General features: G+C 36.3%; 1 protein-coding gene across 1 annotated transcript; it reads left to right on the top strand.

Moving 5' to 3' along the window:
• The first annotated feature begins 3,412 nt into the window (after positions 1–3,412).
• On the top strand, positions 3,413–18,677 carry LOC117324512 (tetratricopeptide repeat protein 13-like). Its single transcript, XM_033880411.1, has 4 exons — positions 3,413–3,574; positions 11,873–11,951; positions 12,659–12,738; positions 15,291–18,677. Exons 1-4 carry the CDS (start codon positions 3,552–3,554, stop codon positions 15,391–15,393), a joined length of 285 nt encoding a protein of 94 aa, XP_033736302.1. The 5' UTR covers positions 3,413–3,551; the 3' UTR covers positions 15,394–18,677.
• The last annotated feature ends 3,104 nt before the right edge of the window (positions 18,678–21,781 follow it).

Genomic DNA, 21,781 nt, shown 5'->3' on the forward strand with positions numbered 1-21,781 from the left:
AAAAACAGTAGACTCAGTTGAACGCTACAAACTATAACGTTAGACTACCATGGTAACAAGACTGGATGTAAACAGTGACTATCAAGGTTTGACACCCACTTTGTTGACTTAAATTGAAGGGATTAAGACAGGCGAAAACTTTAGATTGAGGATTTTTTGAAGCTCAGTGCTTCTTGTCCTGTTAATTGATTTCTTTAGTTGATCACAGCTGGCTTTGCTGTTACAGATAACATTGTGATTCAGTGAATGTATATTATGTGGGTTTTAACACATAAACTAGGACGGTTTGTAAACTGTAGAAACGGATGGCTCCAGACGTATGCAGCACTATATACATGTATACCTGTGATACCAGCGTTATAGGGTCAATAAAGTGGAGCTTTACAGCAAGCAGTTATTGAATACATGTTCAGATAGCACTGAATACAGCTGCAATGATGGAGTTCATATACCAGATTGTTTCTGAACACAGGTTTCCCTGAATATAGGTGATTTCTTAATAAACCATGGTGTTTTGTTTCTGAACACAGGTTTCCCTGAATAGAGGTGATTTCTTAATAAACCATGGTGTTTGGATTCTGTCAAACTTACTCCAATAATCTGGTGGTTCATAAAGTCTGTATTAGTACCTTTCATTTTTCCACTAGCATTTAAAAATGATATAATATTAGGAAACGGTTGCAATCAAGAGATGCTCAAAGCAGTGTGAATAAGGGCTGACACCTATGTACACCCGACATTGAGGCAGAAATAACCCTATGTATGAGATTGATATCACTATGGGAGGAAAACTCCCATGTTGTTACCCCAAACTTAGACAATAATTATAGGCATCAGTAAAACTTCTTATTGCTTGTAATTTATAAGTCCAGAAGGAAAAACCAGTTAAGTTATATAGTTATTTAATAAGACAGTGTTAGCTATGTCAAAAGGATTTGATAACATTTATTGTATTTTTCTGATTCTTAAACATTTGAACATGTGCAATCTTAACCCATGGAAAAAACTTAGCAAGTATGGAGTGGTGATCTTGTACTCACTAAGGAGTCTTGTTCTCGTGTTTCTCTAACAGTCTTTAATTAGATGATACGGATTCTCACATGGCTACACATTTACTGATTTGTCCTGCAAGTACAGCTTGATTATAAAAGGCAGCAAAATTTGGGATCTTATATTTTCTCCTCCTTCTTAACAAGTTTCTCAGTCTTCCTGATTTCTCCCTTGACAATGCCTCACTTTTGGTCTTTAGAAGAGTGTTCACACCTGCAAGGCTCTGTGAAGAAGGCTTTTGGGTTCTGAGTCATGGCCAAGACATATCAGATTCTATAAAATTTCAGTTCATGCTACTCCTGCTGAACACTTAGCATTTTGGAGGCATTTTGGAGGTAGGAAGTCAAGACTGATTTGCCTGTATAGTCAGTATAATTATATAGTGTAACTTGGTGAAGGGTCCTGCGGGTTATCTTCTGCGGCATGCTTCAGTGAGGCATCACTTTAGATTCAACATCAGTTTCTAAATAATATTAATATTGGACCTTGTGAATGTAATATCTGGAGGAAATATCAACCAAATTTGATGAAACTTTGTATGTTGCCATATATTGACCTTATAAGGAAAATTGAGGTAAATCTTTTAAAATTCAACTAGACCTGAACGCTTGAATGGATTTTGATGACATTTAGTCCAGAGCATTATTGGGCAAAGTAGATTTTACATTGTATAAACAGAGGGTGTGGCTCCCCTGGGGCCGGAGGGGCGGGGCCCAATAGGGGAAATTGAGGTAAATCTTTTAAATCTTTTCTAGTCTAATTGAATGGATTTTGATGAAATTTGATCTGGAGTATCATTTGGCAATTACCCTCGCAAATGAGGTCTTATGTTTTTAAATGAAGGATGTGGCACTCCCGGGGCAGGAGAAAGGGGCCCAATAGGTAAAATATAGTAAAAAAATTATATTTTTTTTTATCTTTTTCAAGAATGACAGGAATTAGTCCACCTTTAGTTTGAACTATTGTTGGGAGAGGCAGTTCCAAAGTAGGAAAATTTTTGAAATATAGCTTGAATTAGAGTATTTTGCCATAATTACCAAAATATCCAGGTGACTGATGCAGGCCCTCTGGGGCACTTGTGATTCCATTCTAAAAGAATTACCAAAAATGTTTTTTTCAAATTTCTGATGGCATTCTCTCATGAAGCTGTTAAACATAAATCAGTTATGAAGCCTGTTATTTGGATTCCGGGCTATTGTGACAGATGAAATTCAAAGTAATAGCCTGTCTGTGATTCTGTTCCTCCTTCGTGCTGGACTGACACTGCCATTTACCTGATAATATCAGTTAAGATCCACAAGAATGAAGTTATGGTGCACTGTTTTGTGTTACGCAATACCATCACCTTGTCCCAGACTGAATCCAGCCTTTCTAAATTAACGTGTCTATGACATTATGTTAATGTGTCTTGTTGACTTATTGATTTTTCAGCACTCGATCACTCATGATAGCATGGTTACCAGGTACTTGAGTTGGCCGGCTAAGTTGCATGCCACATTTGTATAAAGAGTTTTGTGTTTGGACCCTAGGGTACATGTACTGTTGACCTGTCTTTATATCATAATAACCGTTTTAAATCTGACTACAAATTCCATCTCATAATTGGCACAAGAAATTTATAGTGTTTATTTGGTTTCACTCAAGGCAATAGAACAAAGATCATTTAAGATACAATTGTTTGGCTTCTTTAATCTCCTGTTTTTAGAACCCCGGAAACCATATTTGGCTTTATAAAGGAAGTATACGTAGATGTCTTGTTGCTGGTAGACTATCTCTTGGACAAGCCTTTGTGAGGATTATGATGATTAAAACATCCTTCACAGTAAATGGCTCAGAACCATTTTGTTATTTCAAAGAATTTTTGTTGATATTGTTAGAAACTTTTTGTGCTGATGTTAGCAAATATATGTTGACAGCCTCATAAATATTTTGTGATGATCATTTCTCAAATACCTTTTGCAGCTATTATATCCAAGATTTTGAGCAGATGTTGTAATTATTTTGTGTTGATACCTGTTAGCTGATAATTTCTCATATAGACAAATACCTTGTGCCAACATTATCTCTATCTTAAGTGTATGAAGTCATGAAAACATTTAGTTTATGCTTTAATAGCTTCACACATTTTGTGCTGTTTCATCATATATATTTAGAGATGGCAGTTTCAATGATATGTTATAATGTATGGTGACAGTATATAACAAGTATGATTCAATTATATTGTGAAAAATGGCATGTGCTGGTAGAATATCATGTCTTTATATAATGATTGTGTACCATATAATCTCATTGTGTACCATGTAAACATTGTGTACCATATAATCTCATTGTGTACCATGTAATCATCGTGTACCATGTAATCATTGTGTACCATGTAAACATTGTGTACCATACTCCCGCAGTATCCTAAATACCTATCAATATCAATATGCTGTATTTTACAGGATGTTGACTCCGTGCTGAATATCATTCTGACTTTGGCCTACTATTTCTACAATCTGATGCCTCTGTCCCGAGGATCAAGGTATGTACAATTAGTCCCGAGGATCAAGGTATGTACAATTAGTCCCGAGGATCAAGGTATGTACAATGTCCCGAGGATCAAGGTATGTACAATTAGTCCCGAGGATCAAGGTATGTACAATTAGTCCCGAGGATCAAGGTATGTACAATGTCCCGAGGATCAAGGTATGTACAATTAGTCCCGAGGATCAAGGTATGTACAATTAGTCCCGAGGATCAAGGTATGTACAATGTCCCGAGGATCAAGGTATGTACAATTAGTCCCGAGGATCAAGGTATGTACAATTAGTCCCGAGGATCAAGGTATGTACAATTAGTCCCGAGGATCAAGGTATGTACATTTAGTCCCGAGGATCAAGGTATGTACAATTAGTCCCGAGGATCAAGGTATGTACAATGTCCCGAGGATCAAGGTATGTACAATTAGTCCCGAGGATCAAGGTATGTACATTTAGTCCCGAGGATCAAGGTATGTACAATTAGTCCCGAGGATCAAGGTATGTACAATGTCCCGAGGATCAAGGTATGTACAATTAGTCCCCAGGATCAAGGTATGTACAATGTCCCGAGGATCAAGGTATGTACAATTAGTCCCGAGGATCAAGGTATGTACAATTAGTCCCGAGGATCAAGGTATGTACAATTAGTCCCGAGGATCAAGGTATGTACAATTAGTCCCGAGGATCAAGGTATGTACATTTAGTCCCGAGGATCAAGGTATGTACAATTAGTCCCGAGGATCAAGGTATGTACAATGTCCCGAGGATCAAGGTATGTACAATTAGTCCCGAGGATCAAGGTATGTACATTTAGTCCCGAGGATCAAGGTATGTACAATTAGTCCCGAGGATCAAGGTATGTACAATGTCCCGAGGATCAAGGTATGTACAATTAGTCCCGAGGATCAAGGTATGTACAATTAGTCCCGAGGATCAAGGTATGTACAATTAGTCCCGAGGATCAAGGTATGTACAATGTCCCGAGGATCAAGGTATGTACAATTAGTCCCGAGGATCAAGGTATGTACAATTAGTCCCGAGGATCAAGGTATGTACAATTAGTCCCGAGGATCAAGGTATGTACAATTAGTCCCGAGGATCAAGGTATGTACAATTAGTCCCGAGGATCAAGGTATGTACAATTAGTCCCGAGGATCAAGGTATGTACAATTAGTCCCGAGGATCAAGGTATGTACAATGTCCCGAGGATCAAGGTATGTACAATTAGTCCCGAGGATCAAGGTATGTACAATTAGTGAACACGGATTACAGCACCTGGTCATCTCAGCCTGGAGATGTACGTTGTTAGAATGGAATTTACTGAATTCAACATATCTATGTTAAACAGCCTCACTTTATTATCTGTGTTAAACAGCCTCACTTTATTACCTATGTTAAACAGCCTCATTTTATTATCTTTGTTAAACAGCCTCATTTTATTATCTATCTTAAACAGCCTCATTTTATTATCTATGTTAAACAGCCTCACTTTATTATCTATGTTAAACAGCCTCACTTTATTATCTATGATAAACAGCCTCACTTTATTATCTATGTTAAACAGCCTCATTTTATTATCTTTGTTAAACAGCCTCATTTTATTATCTGTGTTAAACAGCCTCACTTTATTATCTTTGTTATACAGCCTCACTTTATTATCTATGTTAAACAGCCTCACTTTATTATCTATGTTAAACAGCCTCATTTTATTATCTATGTTAAACAGCCTCATTTTATTATCTATGATAAACAGCCTCATTTTATTATCTTTGTTATACAGCCTCATTTTATTATCTATGTTAAACAGCCTCACTTTATTATCTATGTTAAACAGCCTCATTTCATTACCTATGTTAAACAGCCTCATTTCATTATCTATGTTAAACAGCCTCATTTCATTATCTATGATAAACAGCCTCTTTTTATTATCTTTGTTAAACAGCCTCACTTTATTATCTATGATAAACAGCCTCATTTCATTATCTATGTTAAACAGCCTCTTTTTATTATCTATGTTAAACAGCCTCATTTTATTATCTATGTTAAACAGCCTCATTTTATTATCTTTGTTAAACAGCCTCACTTTATTATCTATGATAAACAGCCTCACTTTATTATCTATGATAAACAGCCTCATTTCATTATCTATGTTAAACAGCCTCATTTTATTATCTATCTTAAACAGCCTCTTTTTATTATCTTTGTTAAACAGCCTCACTTTATTATCTTTGTTAAACAGCCTCATTTTATTAGCCCACCATCATCAGATGGTGGGCTATTCAAATCGCCCTGCGTCCGTGGTCCGTGGTCCGTCCGTCCGTCCCTCCGTCCGTAAACAATTCTTGTTATCGCTAATCCTCAAAAAGTACCTAAGGGATCTTTCTCCAATTTCATATGAAGGTTCCCCTTGGTGTCTAGTTATGCATATTGCATTTTGAGACCAATCGGAAAACAACATGGCCGACAGGCAGCCATCTTGGATTTTGACAATTGAAGTTTGTTATCGCTATTTCTGAGAAAGTGCTGAAGGGATCTTTCTGAACTTTCATATGTAGGTTCCCCTTGGTGCCTAGTTATGCATATTGTGTTTTGAGACCAATTGGAAAACAACATGGCCGACAGGCAGCCATCTTGGATTTTGACAATTGAAGTTTGTTATCACTATTTCTGAGAAAGTACTGAAGGGATCTTTCTGCAATTTCATATGTAGGTTCCCCTTGTTGCCTAGTTATGCATATTGCATTTTGAGACCAATCTGAAAACAACATGGCCGACAGGCAGCCATCTTGGATTTTGACATTTGAAGATTGTTATCGCTATTTCTGAGAGAGTACTGAAGGGATCTTTCTGATATTTCATATATAGGTTCCCCTTGGTGCCTAGTTATGCATATTGCATTTTGAGACCAATCGGAAAACAACATGGCCGACAGGCAGCCATCTTGGATTTTGACAATTGAAGTTTGTTATCGCTATTTCTGAGAAAGTACTGAAGGGATCTTTCTCAAATTTCATATGTAGGTTCCCCTTGGTGCCTAGTTATGCATATTGTGTTTTGAGACCAATCGGAAAACAACATGGCCGACAGGCAGCCATCTTGGATTTTGACAATTGAAGTTTGTTATCACTATTTCTGAGAAAGTACTTAAGGGATCTTTCTGCAATTTCATATATAGGTTCCCCTTGGTGCCTAGTTATGCATATTGCATTTTGAGACCAATCGGAAAACAACATGGCCGACAGGCAGCCATCTTGGATTTTGACATTTGAAGTTTGTTATCGCTATTTCTGAGAAAGTACTGAAGGGATCTTTCTGAAATTTCATATGTAGGTTCCCCTTGGTGCCTAGTTATGCATATTGCTTTTTGAGACCTATCTGAAAACAACATGGCCGACAGGCAGCCATCTTGGATTTTGACAATTGAAGTTTGTTATCGCTATTTCTGAGAAAGTACTGAAGGGATCTTTCTTAAATTTCATATGTAGGTTCCCCTTGGTGCCTAGTTATGCATATTGCTTTTTGAGACCAATCGGAAAACAACATGGCCGACAGGCAGCCATCTTGGATTTTGACATTTGAAGTTTGTTATCGCTATTTCTGAGAAAGTACTGAAGGGATCTTTCTGAAATTTCATATATAGGTTCCCCTTGGTGCCTAGTTATGCATATTGCATTTTGAGACCAATCGGAAAACAACATGGCCAACAGGCAGCCATCTTGGATTTTGACAATTGAAGTTTGTTATCGCTATTTCTGAGAAAGTACTGAAGGGATCTTTCTCAAATTTCATATGTAGGTTCCCCTTGGTGCCTAGTTATGCATATTGTGTTTTGAGACCAATCGGAAAACAACATGGCCGACAGGCAGCCATCTTGGATTTTGACAATTGAAGTTTGTTATCACTATTTCTGAGAAAGTACTGAAGGGATCTTTCTGCAATTTCATATATAGGTTCCCCTTGGTGCCTAGTGATGCATATTGCATTTTGAGACCGATCGGAAAACAACATGGCCGACAGGCAGCCATCTTGGATTTTGACATTTGAAGTTTGTTATCGCTATTTCTGAGAAAGTACTGAAGGGATCTTTCTGAAATTTCATATGTAGGTTCCCCTTGGTGCCTTGTTATGCATATTGCTTTTTGAGACCTATCTGAAAACAACATGGCCGACAGGCAGCCATCTTGGATTTTGACAATTGAAGTTTGTTATCGCTATTTCTGAGAAAGTACTGAAGGGATCTTTCTGAAATTTCATATGTAGGTTCCCCTTGGTGCCTAGTTATGCATATTGCATTTTGAGATCAATCGGAAAACAACATGGCCGACAGGCAGCCATCTTGGATTTTGACAATTGAAGTTTGTTATAGCTATTTCTGAGAAAGTACTGTAGGGATCTTTCTCAAATTTCATATGTAGGTTCCCCTAGGAGCCTAGTTATGCATATTGTGTTTTGAGACCAATCAGAAAACAACATGGCCGACAGGCAGCCATGTTGGATTTTGACAATTGAAGTTTGTTATCGCTATTTCTGAGAAAGTACTGTAGGGATCTTTCTCAAATTTCATATGTAGGTTCCCCTAGGAGCCTAGTTATGCATATTGTGTTTTGAGACCAATCAGAAAACAACATGGCCAACAGGCAGCCATGTTGGATTTTGACAATTGAAGTTTGTTATCGCTATTTCTGAGAAAGTACTGAAGGGATCTTTCTTAAATTTCATATGTAGGTTCCCCTTGGTGCCTAGTTATGCATATTGCTTTTTGAGACCAATCGGAAAACAACATGGCCGACAGGCAGCCATCTTGGATTTTGACATTTGAAGTTTGTTATCGCTATTTCTGAGAAAGTACTGAAGGGATCTTTCTGAAATTTCATATATAGGTTCCCCTTGGTGCCTAGTTATGCATATTGCATTTTGAGACCAATCGGAAAACAACATGGCCAACAGGCAGCCATCTTGGATTTTGACAATTGAAGTTTGTTATCGCTATTTCTGAGAAAGTACTGAAGGGATCTTTCTCAAATTTCATATGTAGGTTCCCCTTGGTGCCTAGTTATGCATATTGTGTTTTGAGACCAATCGGAAAACAACATGGCCGACAGGCAGCCATCTTGGATTTTGACAATTGAAGTTTGTTATCACTATTTCTGAGAAAGTACTGAAGGGATCTTTCTGCAATTTCATATATAGGTTCCCCTTGGTGCCTAGTTATGCATATTGCATTTTGAGACCGATCGGAAAACAACATGGCCGACAGGCAGCCATCTTGGATTTTGACATTTGAAGTTTGTTATCGCTATTTCTGAGAAAGTACTGAAGGGATCTTTCTGAAATTTCATATGTAGGTTCCCCTTGGTGCCTTGTTATGCATATTGCTTTTTGAGACCTATCTGAAAACAACATGGCCGACAGGCAGCCATCTTGGATTTTGACAATTGAAGTTTGTTATCGCTATTTCTGAGAAAGTACTGAAGGGATCTTTCTGAAATTTCATATGTAGGTTCCCCTTGGTGCCTAGTTATGCATATTGCATTTTGAGATCAATCGGAAAACAACATGGCCGACAGGCAGCCATCTTGGATTTTGACAATTGAAGTTTGTTATAGCTATTTCTGAGAAAGTACTGTAGGGATCTTTCTCAAATTTCATATGTAGGTTCCCCTAGGAGCCTAGTTATGCATATTGTGTTTTGAGACCAATCAGAAAACAACATGGCCGACAGGCAGCCATGTTGGATTTTGACAATTGAAGTTTGTTATCGCTATTTCTGAGAAAGTACTGTAGGGATCTTTCTCAAATTTCATATGTAGGTTCCCCTAGGAGCCTAGTTATGCATATTGTGTTTTGAGACCAATCAGAAAACAACATGGCCAACAGGCAGCCATGTTGGATTTTGACAATTGAAGTTTGTTATCGCTATTTCTGAGAAAGTACTGAAGGGATCTTTCTGAAATTTCATATGTAGGTTCCCCTTGGTGCCTAGTTATGCATATTGTTTTTTGAGACCTATCTAAAAACAACATGGCCGACAGGCAGCCATCTTGGATTTTGACAATTGAAGTTTGTTATCACTATTTCTGAGAAAGTACTGAAGGATCTTTCTCAAATTTAATATGTAGGTTCCCCTTGGTGCCTTGTTATGCATATTGCTTTTTGAGACCTATCTGAAAACAATATGGCCAACAGGCAGCCATCTTGGATTTTGACAATTGAAGTTTGTTATTGCTATTTCTCAGAAAGTACTGAAGGGATCTTTCTTAAATTTCATATGTAGGTTCCCCTTGGTCCTTCGTATTGCATTTTGGGACCAGTCTGTCCTGAAAACAACCTAACAAACAAACAGCCATTATCACTAAATCTCAAATTTCTTATATAGCTAGGATTCCCTTGTTTGAAAAGTACTGGAGGGATGTCTCAATTTGCACAGATTAGTAAAATGAAGGAAAAAGTAGAGAAAAGATCAATCTGACATGGAACCTATAAAGATCATGCAATGGTGGGCGCCAAGATCCCTCTGGGATCTCTTGTTATCTATGATAAACAGCCTCATTTTTAGCTCACCGGTTACGAGTAACCGAGAGCTAATGCTGTCACCCTGGCGTCTGTCCCACCCCAAAACTTTAAAGTTTTTGGGGTAAGTTTTTTGAAAGCTTGTAAGTCCAAAAGTATACACCTCATGCCCTTCTAAATTGGTTTATACATTCATTAGAGGTCTAGGAATGATGTTATGGCAAAATCATGCAGAAACAAATTGTGTTTTTTCGCATTTTACCATTTTGTGGACTTAATTTTTTTTTTTGGCACCAAGACTCACTTTAAAGTTTTGGGGGTAAGTCCAAAAGTATACACCTATCACCCTTCTAATTTGGTTTAAACATTTATTAGAGATCCAGGAGTGATGCTGTGGCAAAATCATGCAGAAAAAAATTGGCATTTTGGCCTTTTACCATTTAGTGGACTTACTTTTTTGACACAAAAACTCACTTTAAAGATTTTGGGGGTTAGTTTTGAAAAGCTTGTAAGTCCACACTCTACTTATTTGGTTTATACATCCATTAGAGGTCTAGGAACGATATTATGTGACATACAATTTCAAAATGACATAAACAGCCTCACTTTATTATCTATGTTAAACAGCCTCATTTTATTATCTATGATAAACATCCTCATTTTATTGATTTTATTGAATGTTTTAATTCAATACAGATGTTAAGGATAATGATCATGGGTACATTGTATGTGGTATCATATATAAGAGTATACATCCTCCAAATTGAGTAAAATCAAAACTCTAAAAGGCTGACTTATATCTAAACGCTATAAAGACATTCTGGAATATACACAAGGGAGATTACTCATGTAAACATTCATGAGTCAAAAAAGAACCTTTAATTCTTTTCACAAACCAACACCCTGCTTTGAATCACTCTTTCTTGTGGATTAATGAGAATTTTGTATCAGAAAAAAAAAAATTATTGCTAACTTATATAAACATTTTAAGAAAAAAAGGGAAGTTGAAATTTCCCTCAAAAATATGCACAGTTGGCAAGTATGGTTTCTCTAACTCTGACATAAAATCTACCAGATCTGTGTATCGACTGATGTCACTAACTCTGACATAAAATCTACCAGGCCTGTGTATCAGGTGGTGGGAATGTCTGCCGTGATTATAGCCCAGTTTTAGATTTAGTATTTAGATTTAAGACTTAATAACTATATAAGATGACTGGGTAAAATTATTTTCTCCTTACTTTTGGTTAAAAATGAAATGGTTGCATGGTAAAAACTACAGTATTTTTCAACCTCATTTCGATATAATGGCCACTTTTATGCCAATAATTGCTTTCTTTAATGATTTCTTCTGCCAATTAGTTTGCAATTTGAAGTTGATTGAAGGAAATTAAAAATATCACTTCCGTCCTCATATTTTTTTCTTTAAAATACTCTTATAATTGACAAATGATGAATCCTTTTAGGAAATCTTGAGGATAGTTAAGTAAGCTGTTAAGCCACTGCAGGAAATAAAATTAATTAGCAAAAAAGTGGCTTGAAATTATAACTTGATAATCTTAATGCAAATACTGATATTTCTTCTCTCTGTCACAGATGCACATGCCCCAGATTGAGATTTTAAGTCAATATTCTCTTAGCTGTGTTTTTAACTAAAACATTTTTTACAAGTCATATATTTCGCCAGAAATTCGAGTAGCAGATCGTGTGTTTTCTGGGTAATTATACAAGTACAGGAGTTCTGATCTCTTGGGGAATCACACTGAAGCCTTTGGGTTTTTCCATTACAGTGCTGTTGCCTATTCTGTGGCTTTGGGAGTGATCATGTCTATTGGAAGGCAAGTCACAGGCAAAATGCCTAATGGCAAGGTGAGTGCAATTTTATAGGCCAGACTATTTCACTGCAGTTTTGTTATAGAAGTTAAAAGTGTATGCATCTTATCAATTAATTATTCATTCTGTTGGACCAAATGCACTTGCACACTATAACTGGTTACTTGTTTATGAAAGCTTTCACAGACCAAAGGTCAAGGTCATTGTTACCAAAAATAGAACTGAAAAAATACTGTCAAAAAGACACCATGCAAGGCATATGCAGAAAATCAAAACAGTATGAAATTTCACATGATAATACATTGGTATGTAGACTTGCATCATTAGGTGTTTCAAGATAATTGTTACTAAAAATAGAACCAGTGATATACTGTTGAAAATACATATATAGGTATAAATACCTGTGGAGAAAGGTAATGTGATAAAGAAAGGTTTAAAATGTTACTAAGGTCAAAGTTCTGATTTCTTACTATGGATAGAACCAGAAATAACTGTCAAAATTATATCTTATATCAGGTAGCCCTTATAGAACTGTCTTTCTGAAATTTCTTATAATGACGCACTAGCTGTTATAAGCGGATGTTGGTTTTATTAGATTCACATTGTACATGGTCATTGTTTAAGGTTAAAAATCACTATTGACCACTTTCGGGTTTGTATACAAGATATCTTACGAATCCCTCAACTTTAGTACTGGGGGTTTTAACTGTAGTTTCTCTATCTGAGTTGATATTTACTTTCAGTTACTGGAGATGGAAGCCATGCTGTCTGGGGCACCAGATGTTTTTATACTCATGTCTAAACAATGGATGAATATTAAACGGTAAGACAGTGACTATATACTGGGATACTCAGCAGTGTTATAACCCCAAATTCATTACAGTGAACATTCTCAGTCAAATTGTTACTTACTGTCCCCATTGCATAATTCACACAAAGCATATTGTGTCATTTAACATGGAGACATAATGAGACATTACATTTAACTATCAGATTCTTTACATGTTCATTTCATATTTCAATAAAAACATACTTGCCAACTTTCCTGATTTAGTCAGGAATTTCCCAATTTCAGATCCCCTGTCCCGTCTCCTGATCGTATTGATAAATTATAGGGTTTTCTCCCGATTTTAGAGAATATGGCTTGATAACCCCGTTTAGAGCCCTATTCATCTTGTTAGTTTGTGATAATTTGCATTCACTGACTGACATCTATCTTACAACATACTTCTCATCACATATCAAAGTGAATACTTTTTAGCCCACCATCATCAGATGGTGGGCTATTCAAATCGCCCTGCGTCCGTGGTCCGTCGTCCGTCCGTCCGTCCGTCCCTCCGTCCCTCCGTCCGTCCCTCCATCCGTCCGTAAACAATTCTTGTTATCGCTAATCCTCAGAAAGTACTGAGGGATCTTTCTCAAATTTCATATGTGGGTTCCCCTTGGTGCCTAGTTATGCATATTGCATTTTGAGACCAATCGGAAAACAACATGGACGACAGGCAGCCATCTTGGATTTTGACAATTGAAGTTTGTTATCGCTATTTCTGAGAAAGTGCTGAAGAAATCTTTCTCAAATTTCATATGTAGGCTCCCCTTGGTGCCTAGTTATGCATATTGCATTTTGAGACCAATCGGAAAACAACATGGCCGACAGGCAGCCATCTTGGATTTTGACAATTGAAGTTTGTTATCGCTATTTCTGAGAAAGTACTGAAGGGATCTTTCTCAAATTTCATATGTAGGCTCCCCTTGGTGCCTAGTTATGCTTATTGCATTTTGAGACCAATCGGAAAACAACATGGCCGATAGGCAGCCATCTTGGATTTTGATAATTGAAGTTTGTTATCGCTATTTCTGAGAAAGTACTGAAGGGATCTTTCTCAAATTTCATATATAGGCTCCTCTTGGTGCCTAGCTATGCATATTACATTTTGAGACCAATCGGAAAACAACATGGCCGACAGGCAGCCATCTTGGATTTTGATAATTGAAATTTGTTATCGCTATTTCTGAGAAAGTACTGAAGGGATCTTTCTCAAATTTCATATATAGGTTCCCCTTGGTGCCTTGTTATGCAAATTGCATTTTGAGACCAATCGGAAAACAACATGGCCGACAGGCAGCCATCTTGGATTTTGACAATTGAAGTTTGTTATCGCTATTTCTGAGAAAGTACTGAAGGGATCTTTCTCAAATTTCATATGTAGATTCCCCTTGGTGCCTAGTTATGTATATTGCATTTTGAGACCAATCGGAAAACAACATGGCCGACAGGCAGCCATCTTGGATTTTGACAATTGAAGTTTGTTATCGCTATTTCTGAGAAAGTACTGAAGGGATCTTTCTCAAATTTCATATGTATGTTTCCCTTGGTGCCTAGTTATGCATATTGAATTTTGAGACCAATCTGAAAACAAACATAGCCGACAGGCAGCCATCTTGGATTTTGACAATTGAAGTTTGTTATCGCTATTTCTGAGAAAGTACTGAAGGGATCTTTCTCAAATTTCATATATAGGTTCCCCTTGGTGCCTAGTTATGCATATGACATTTTGAGACCTATCAGAAAACAACATGGCCGACAGGCAGCCATCTTAGATTTTGACAATTGAAGTTTGTTATCGCTATTTCTCAGAAAGTACTGAAGGGATCTTTCTCAAATTTTCGTATTTAGGTCCAATTGAAGTTTGTTATCGCTATTTTACAGAAGGTACTGAAGGGATCTTTCTCAAATTTCATATGTAGGTTCCCCTTGGTCCCTGGTGTTGCATTTTGGGACCAATCCGAAAACAACAGACAACCATTATCGCAAAATCTTAAATTTTATATATAGGTTCCCCTTGTTTGAAAAGTACTAGAGGGCTGTTTCTGAATTTACACAGATTAGTAAGACTTAGAGGAAGGGAAAAGTAGAGAAAAGATCAATCTGACATGGAACCTATAAAGATCATTCAATGGTGGGCGCCAAGATCCCTCTGGGATCTCTTGTATTTAGAGTCAGAAGTGAGTTAAATAATTTCCAGAAATAATTAAAAATAATGTAAATTTGCATCTATTTTTTGTTACTTGTTGCTGATATAATTATCTTTCCAAACTTAAATGAAAAAGATTATTGGTCAAGCTTGGAATAATTGTTTCCCCGTTTTTTATTATTTAAGTGAGGGAGGGAAATTTTCATGCAGGGAAGTTATTTATCAATAGCAAATTATCTCCTCTTAGTTTTTGTTTGCTAAATGTGTCGCACGTGTGTTTTCCGGTCAATGATATCGCTCATGCACTTTCTCCCCCATGAGAATTTTAAAAAGTTGGCAAGTATGTAAATATATTTGAATTTATCACCAAATTTATGTTTGACCTTGACCTTTCTTGCAGGTTGAATATTCCAACGTCCTTGTTGCCAAAGGTATACGAGGCCTTCCCCACCACAAGGAATGTGATCGAGGTTTTAAATGTTAACACAGATTTCTGCCAGTAGTCGTATATATACCAACCAAAATAACACTACCATTCCTTAACTGAATTGCAGCACCTTTTGTTAATACTGAAAACTGTTATTTGTTGATTTTGCAGTGAATGATTAATTTGTTAATTGATGTGCATTAATTGGTTTTTTTTTTTTTTTATTATTATTGTGTGTTTCTTTAATTTGTCCATGATTTATATATGAAATGTTTACTTAGTATTGGAAATAGCAGTGGGGTGAAGAGTTTCTAAGAAAGAAATTTGAATAGTCCTGTATATAATGGTAGTCACCAAACAACAGAAACCTGTATTATTTTACACCATAAAACTTCTTAATTTCCTCTTAAAAAATAAAGATATAACATATATATGTATGAATAATCAAAACTATGTATAAATATTTTTTCATACAGAAAGTATGTAGACTTGTTGACACTTGCCCCTGGAATCTGAGATTGATTGTATGTTAAATTGTTTACATATGTGTAGATCAATACAAAAACAAAAGGGGACTAAAGGAAAACACAATAAAAAACACCCCTTATATTATATGATCTCTTTATTTGTTTGTTAAAATATGAAGGTTCAAATGCTAGTAAATATCATCTTTAAAGTTTGTAACTACTAATGCAAAAACAGAATTCATTTTTGTTGGCATTATAATCTAATATTATCTCACCATTATATAGAAATGAGCCAGTTTACACAGTGGTTTATGGCCAAGGTAGTGTACTAGGTGATGATTTCAGGGTCGAAAGTATGCTGTTAACTGTGGAGCACCAATTAACTCTGGACTTTTTAATTCGTTTTATTTTGTAATATTTGATATAAATTATTTGATATTTCAAAGTAACCTCTCTTAAGTGTGTAAGAAATAGAGCAAAACAGAGTCTGTATCATAACTATTAATTTTACTGATATTTTAATGAACCAAGGGACTTCAATTTAGGAAAATTAATGATCAACATTTCCCAATAATTTCATACTTAATTCAGTAATTATTTCTGTATATTTGCAAGGATCAGCAATGATGCTGGCAAGAAAAGCAGTTTTAATTAAAATATTTTTAAAGCATTGGAATTGAAATTTACTATTACCAAATATGTACTAGTTATATGGGAGATTAAATCGAAATTAAAGTAGTAGATTGCCAAGATAAAACGTTTTATAGGGTGTTGTAGTCAACATTGATCTAAATTTACCCGGAGATATCAATGCAGAAAGAAAATGTGCAAGATCCCCAGATAAATTGAATGAAGGAGTGTCCGAGACATTAACGGTTTGTGCTAAGAGAAATGTCTGTGGGAGAGTTTGGTGAATTCCCCAGACAGGTTTGTTCCATACTGATAGCACCAGATGACATTGACACTTAATTAAATAAAAAAAAAAAAAAAAATTTAATAGATTTAAAAGCATTAAAGGGGCATTCCTTTGTTCGCACATCAGAAACATAGAAAATTTCTATTGATGAAATCTGTGTCCAAACAATTATATTATGAGTGTTTGTGCCTACATGTAATGAAATGTACAGGAAACAGGCTTATCATATACAAATACTGTATGTCTTTGTGGTAATTTGTGATACTCTGGGTCAAATTAAGAATTTTCAGAACTTAATACTCAAAGAACTTCAGTTTATTTTGAGAGTAAAACTGCCTTATTAATGTAAAGATTACAACTTTTGCTCCTTGGAAAAAATACATATTTTCCAGTAAGTTTGATTTTGATGACCTAAACTTTATTAAAACGAAGGAATGCCCAGTTAATTGTCTTAGGATTAGAAGATACCTGGAATTCAGTTTAAATTTTAGTGTTATTAGCTCACCTGGTCCAAACAATCAAGGTGAACTTATGCCATACTGTTGCATCTGTCGTCTTCTTAACCACAGATTTGAAAGTAACTGAATTTGACTATCATTATGTGTTGGGGATTAAAAACTTCAAAGGACAGGGCTGATCCCCAGGGGGCTGAGGGTTGGGGCCAAAAAATGACTTCTCTTTAGAGCAATGCCCTGTATATCACTCATATTTACTGGGAGCATCTCTGGGTGATGGGAATTCAACATTGTACAAATGGTAGGGCTAACCCCTAACAGCCTGTGGGGCAGGGCCAAATATAACAGCCTTTAAAACCCTTTTTCAGGCTTAACGGCTTAAGGATTTTGTCAAAATTTTATCTGAAGCATATTTTTGGGGAAGAGAATGCATTTCGGATTAAAGGTGTTTCCGGCACCTTTGGAGAATGAAGATGGCCCAAGAGCAGCCAATTCTTATCAAAAATCATTCTTTTGATGTGGTAATGACAGGATTTTGTCTAAATTTGGTCTGAATCATCCTTGGGTGAAGGAGATTTAATTTCCCTAATGAACCACGGATCTGGTTTCCCATGGGTTGGAGAGACTGGGCCTTAAAGAGATATTAGAGGTAAACCATTTAAAGTACATTGTACCTATTTTGAATGGCCTATTGTACTTATTTTGAATGGCCTGATGGAATTTTTATCAAACTGGTCTGGAGGATTTTTGCATGTAGAAGATTCAATGTTGTATAAAAGGAGGGACAGGCACCCAAGGATTTGGAGGCCCTATAGTGGAAAAGAGGAATTTCTTTGAAAGGGATAAAGGGATTTTTAAACAAATTTGGTCTAAAGCATACTTTATGTAATATCAATAGAGAATACTTTAACTTAAAAGTCTATTCCCTACAGAGGCAGAGGAGCCAAGCCCAATAAAGGATGTCAAAATTGGTTATTAGTAATGACTGCCTTTCAACATAATTTGCTTTAAATCTTGATTGGAAAATGCAGAAAGCCAAATGTTAGCTAAATAGAAATGTGTTAACTTTAATGAATGGTAATGAGTTGGGACAGACTCAAAACTGGGAATAGTATTTGAAACATAACTTAAATGAGTGATTTGCGGTAATCACTGAAATATCCAATGAACGATATCCAGTGAACGATACAGGCCCTATGGACATTTTGATTTGAATATCAGCATTACAGTATTTGTTTTTGTTTACATAATGAGCTGTGAATTTGTATTTAAACCTAGAAACCAGGGACTTCATGTTACACTTTGAGCTCAGTTATATTATGATTTCGTGTATTTTGTGTTTAAGAATTATTTTGCTTGATGACCTCTAGATTGGATATTGACCTTGAAGTGCCAATACTTAACCTATGCACGATTTGTTCTTGTAGTGATAGCAAGACATTGTTTTATACGAAAACAAATTTTATATGAATAGTCAAATACTGATTTCAACGATTAAAAACTACCTCCGTATAATAATGACCTTTGTTGTTTTTTTTAATTCAAACTACAGTCCTAACGTATCAACAGTCCATAGTGTGTTAGTATCCCCCGCTCAACAAGTCTGTCTGTCTGTCCGTCCGGTCGGCCGGATTCGCTTTCTCTGTGATATCTTTTGAAGGAACGATCAGATTTTGACGAAGCTTGCTTGGTAAACTAATTACCTAAATCCCTTGCTCAAGTCCAATTATCGGCAGATTCCACGCATATTTAATGAAGCTGTTGTGATCTGATTGGCTGATTGCTTTCCGTGCAATATCTTTTTAAGGAATGATAGAATTTTGATGTAACTTGCTTGTATTACCTAAACCCCCCTCGCTTAAGTTTGATTATCGTTATATTCCGCGCATGTCATGTGTTTCATGATTTTATGCATGTCCTACTTTCATTTCATGTAATACAATATTTGCCTGGGCAGGGAATCTTGACTATGTCCTTGTATCTCTAATGATACTGTCCACATACCAAGGTCCAAACTGTCGTAATTAAGGAATACTACAGCACACCTGTCCGTCTTAAAACTTCTTACAATTACACCTGTATATCCAGATATTAAGATCTAAGGTGTTTTATGTGTTTTGTTAGGTATGTACATTTTCCCCTATTCTTTATTAGACTGTGATTGCATGCAAATAACACTACATGGATCGTTAATGTCGACGGCTAAATAATGACATTTCTCGCGATGTATTTAACTTTTTCAACGTATCCAGAATCGTTATGCTTTGTTAGTTGGCTTAGTTTACGAAATTTGTGCACACTCCATTCTCTATCTGCCTGTAAGCATTGTTGCAAAAGTTTTATATAAAGTCTGTAGTTGCCTATATGTTAACTAACGGTGTTTTTTCGCTTGCGAATTTATCGACATTCTTACCAAACTTAAATTGCCTGAAAAGGTTTATTATTACACATTTGAAGCTTAATGAAGTTGCCTCAGATTAATCATATGTCTGCTAATACTCTCAGGCGAAATGAAGGCCAAGATATCCCATCTTTCAGTCGCATAGAATGTAAGATTTAATGAAAATTGCTCACGGGTAAAACATTAAACTGTAATATGAAATTCCGTTCGAGCATGTGGACCAGAATTATGACTAAGAGTATTCATTCTACATCATCTATATACCAGGCCTTAGTTTCACCATACTGAAAATATAATAATTTCAATATATATTGAAAAAGAAAATTATACTAAATAAAAGTAAAGTTGAAAGATTATGCATCCCACTAAAAATGCACTGAAACATCATGACAAAGAATTTTAACATTAATATCGATATAGAAAGTAGGGTTAGTCACTTAAAGTTAGCATGTGTGAACGAAGTTGGTCCGTTCCATTATTATCGATAGGTGAAAATGTAAGAAGTATTCAGTAGCGTAGTATGGCACCTCACAGGAAGTGACATCAGTATAAAGACACAGGGAGATGGAGGCAGGGTTGGATGAATTGAAGATACTTGCCTCCAGATTTTCAAAGGTCTGAATGTAAATCTTTATTGTGTCACGTTCTGCCCTCGTTTGATTCTGAATTAGAGTTAAAGTTTCGTGTCTCATTTCGCCTACAATTATCTGATATTTATGCTTGAAAATCTAGCCATGTTTGCGACCGTTGTATTCATTTAATTATAAATTAAATCGAAGTTTCTAAAAAGACGACCAGACGAAACAAAATCATTATTACATAAGCAGATACACGAGTTTAGGGAGGTCTCCAGAAATTTATAACATCCAGCAAGTTACAGCACTGAGTAAAAATGAGTGAAAAGAAAGGTACCTTTAAAGTGTAAGGTAAGCTAATGGAAGAGGTCGACCTAGATTCTTTAGGCTTACCTTTGATTGCGTGCTATATTTGTCGATTAGCTGCCAGTCGAGTTAGCGTTCATTAGTGTTCAGATCTGATAATTATTGAACACTTTTTCCTGTCCCCTGCATTGATGAGATATATATCTCCCGATGTGATAGTTTCCTTTTCCTACCATATATAATATTGTAACACAATTGACGAGGGAAGACAACTTTATAACTCGTGCCCTGACCGAGCCTCGAACTCGCGATATTTATATATTGCTTTTCATCCGCTTTAACACACGATAATGTTTTGTTGGCCTTATCATAAAATAATAAAAAGTAAATAAATAGGCATCTGTGTGTTTAATGAGAGAAAGTGTTATCGTTCTAGAATGATACAGGTGATGAGATGTGGTTTGGTTTTACGTTCTCAAATCGGCTAAGATCATATATCAGTGAAGATGATGTCCATGAGTGACGGAGACATGTCTAGGAATGCCATACCTGAGCAGGTAGCATGGCACACATACCCTACCCAAATTAAGTCGACGACAGTCTAGTCTGTCAACAGGGCTGTAAGTACCTACTGTTGCAGACTTGTCGATCTAGGGACAGACTCTATGGCCTTCCTCGTAAAAAGGGTGAAACTTTGTTGTATAACCTTTCATAAACCACATGGTCAAACAAGAAATAGCGAAATAGAAGGGCAATATGTTAATGATATGGTCAGATTTCTCAAGTAGACTATTAAGTCTACGAAGTCTTCGTTGTGCCGCTAATGTTTCCTTTCACTTATATCCACATATAAAAGGGTCATGTCTTGTCTTATACTAAAAGATAGCCAGAGATACCTATATATAGTCTGGATATATCTCTAATAGAAGACTAGACATGCCCCTGTGCCCACATTGAATACTACCAGTATAGACTTTTCTTCATCAGGTGTTGACTTCGATCTTTAACAAAAACGTGGCCAATAATAATATGTTATCTCTAAGCTGTTCGACAAGCATGGCGATTCCTTGTCGTGAATTTTCCCTTTCTTTACAGTACTATTACTGTTTCCACCACGAACGGCATGTAGCAAGGTGTCAATTTCACATCATCGCGCGTGATGCCAGCCTGAGGAACGTATGTATATGCACGTGCAATACTGACCACTCGGCCATACACCAGTTACCGCCGTCTCCCCACTTCACTCTCACTGTACCTCTCGACGGTGACACACGGAACGACCGAAGTACGATACTTCCCTACTCTTAATGTCCTTAATACGTATCTCATTTTTGAAATATAGTA

The sequence above is a fragment of the Pecten maximus genome, chromosome 3 (genome assembly GCF_902652985.1).
Source record: "Pecten maximus chromosome 3, xPecMax1.1, whole genome shotgun sequence".
Classification (NCBI taxonomy): domain Eukaryota; kingdom Metazoa; phylum Mollusca; class Bivalvia; order Pectinida; family Pectinidae; genus Pecten; species Pecten maximus.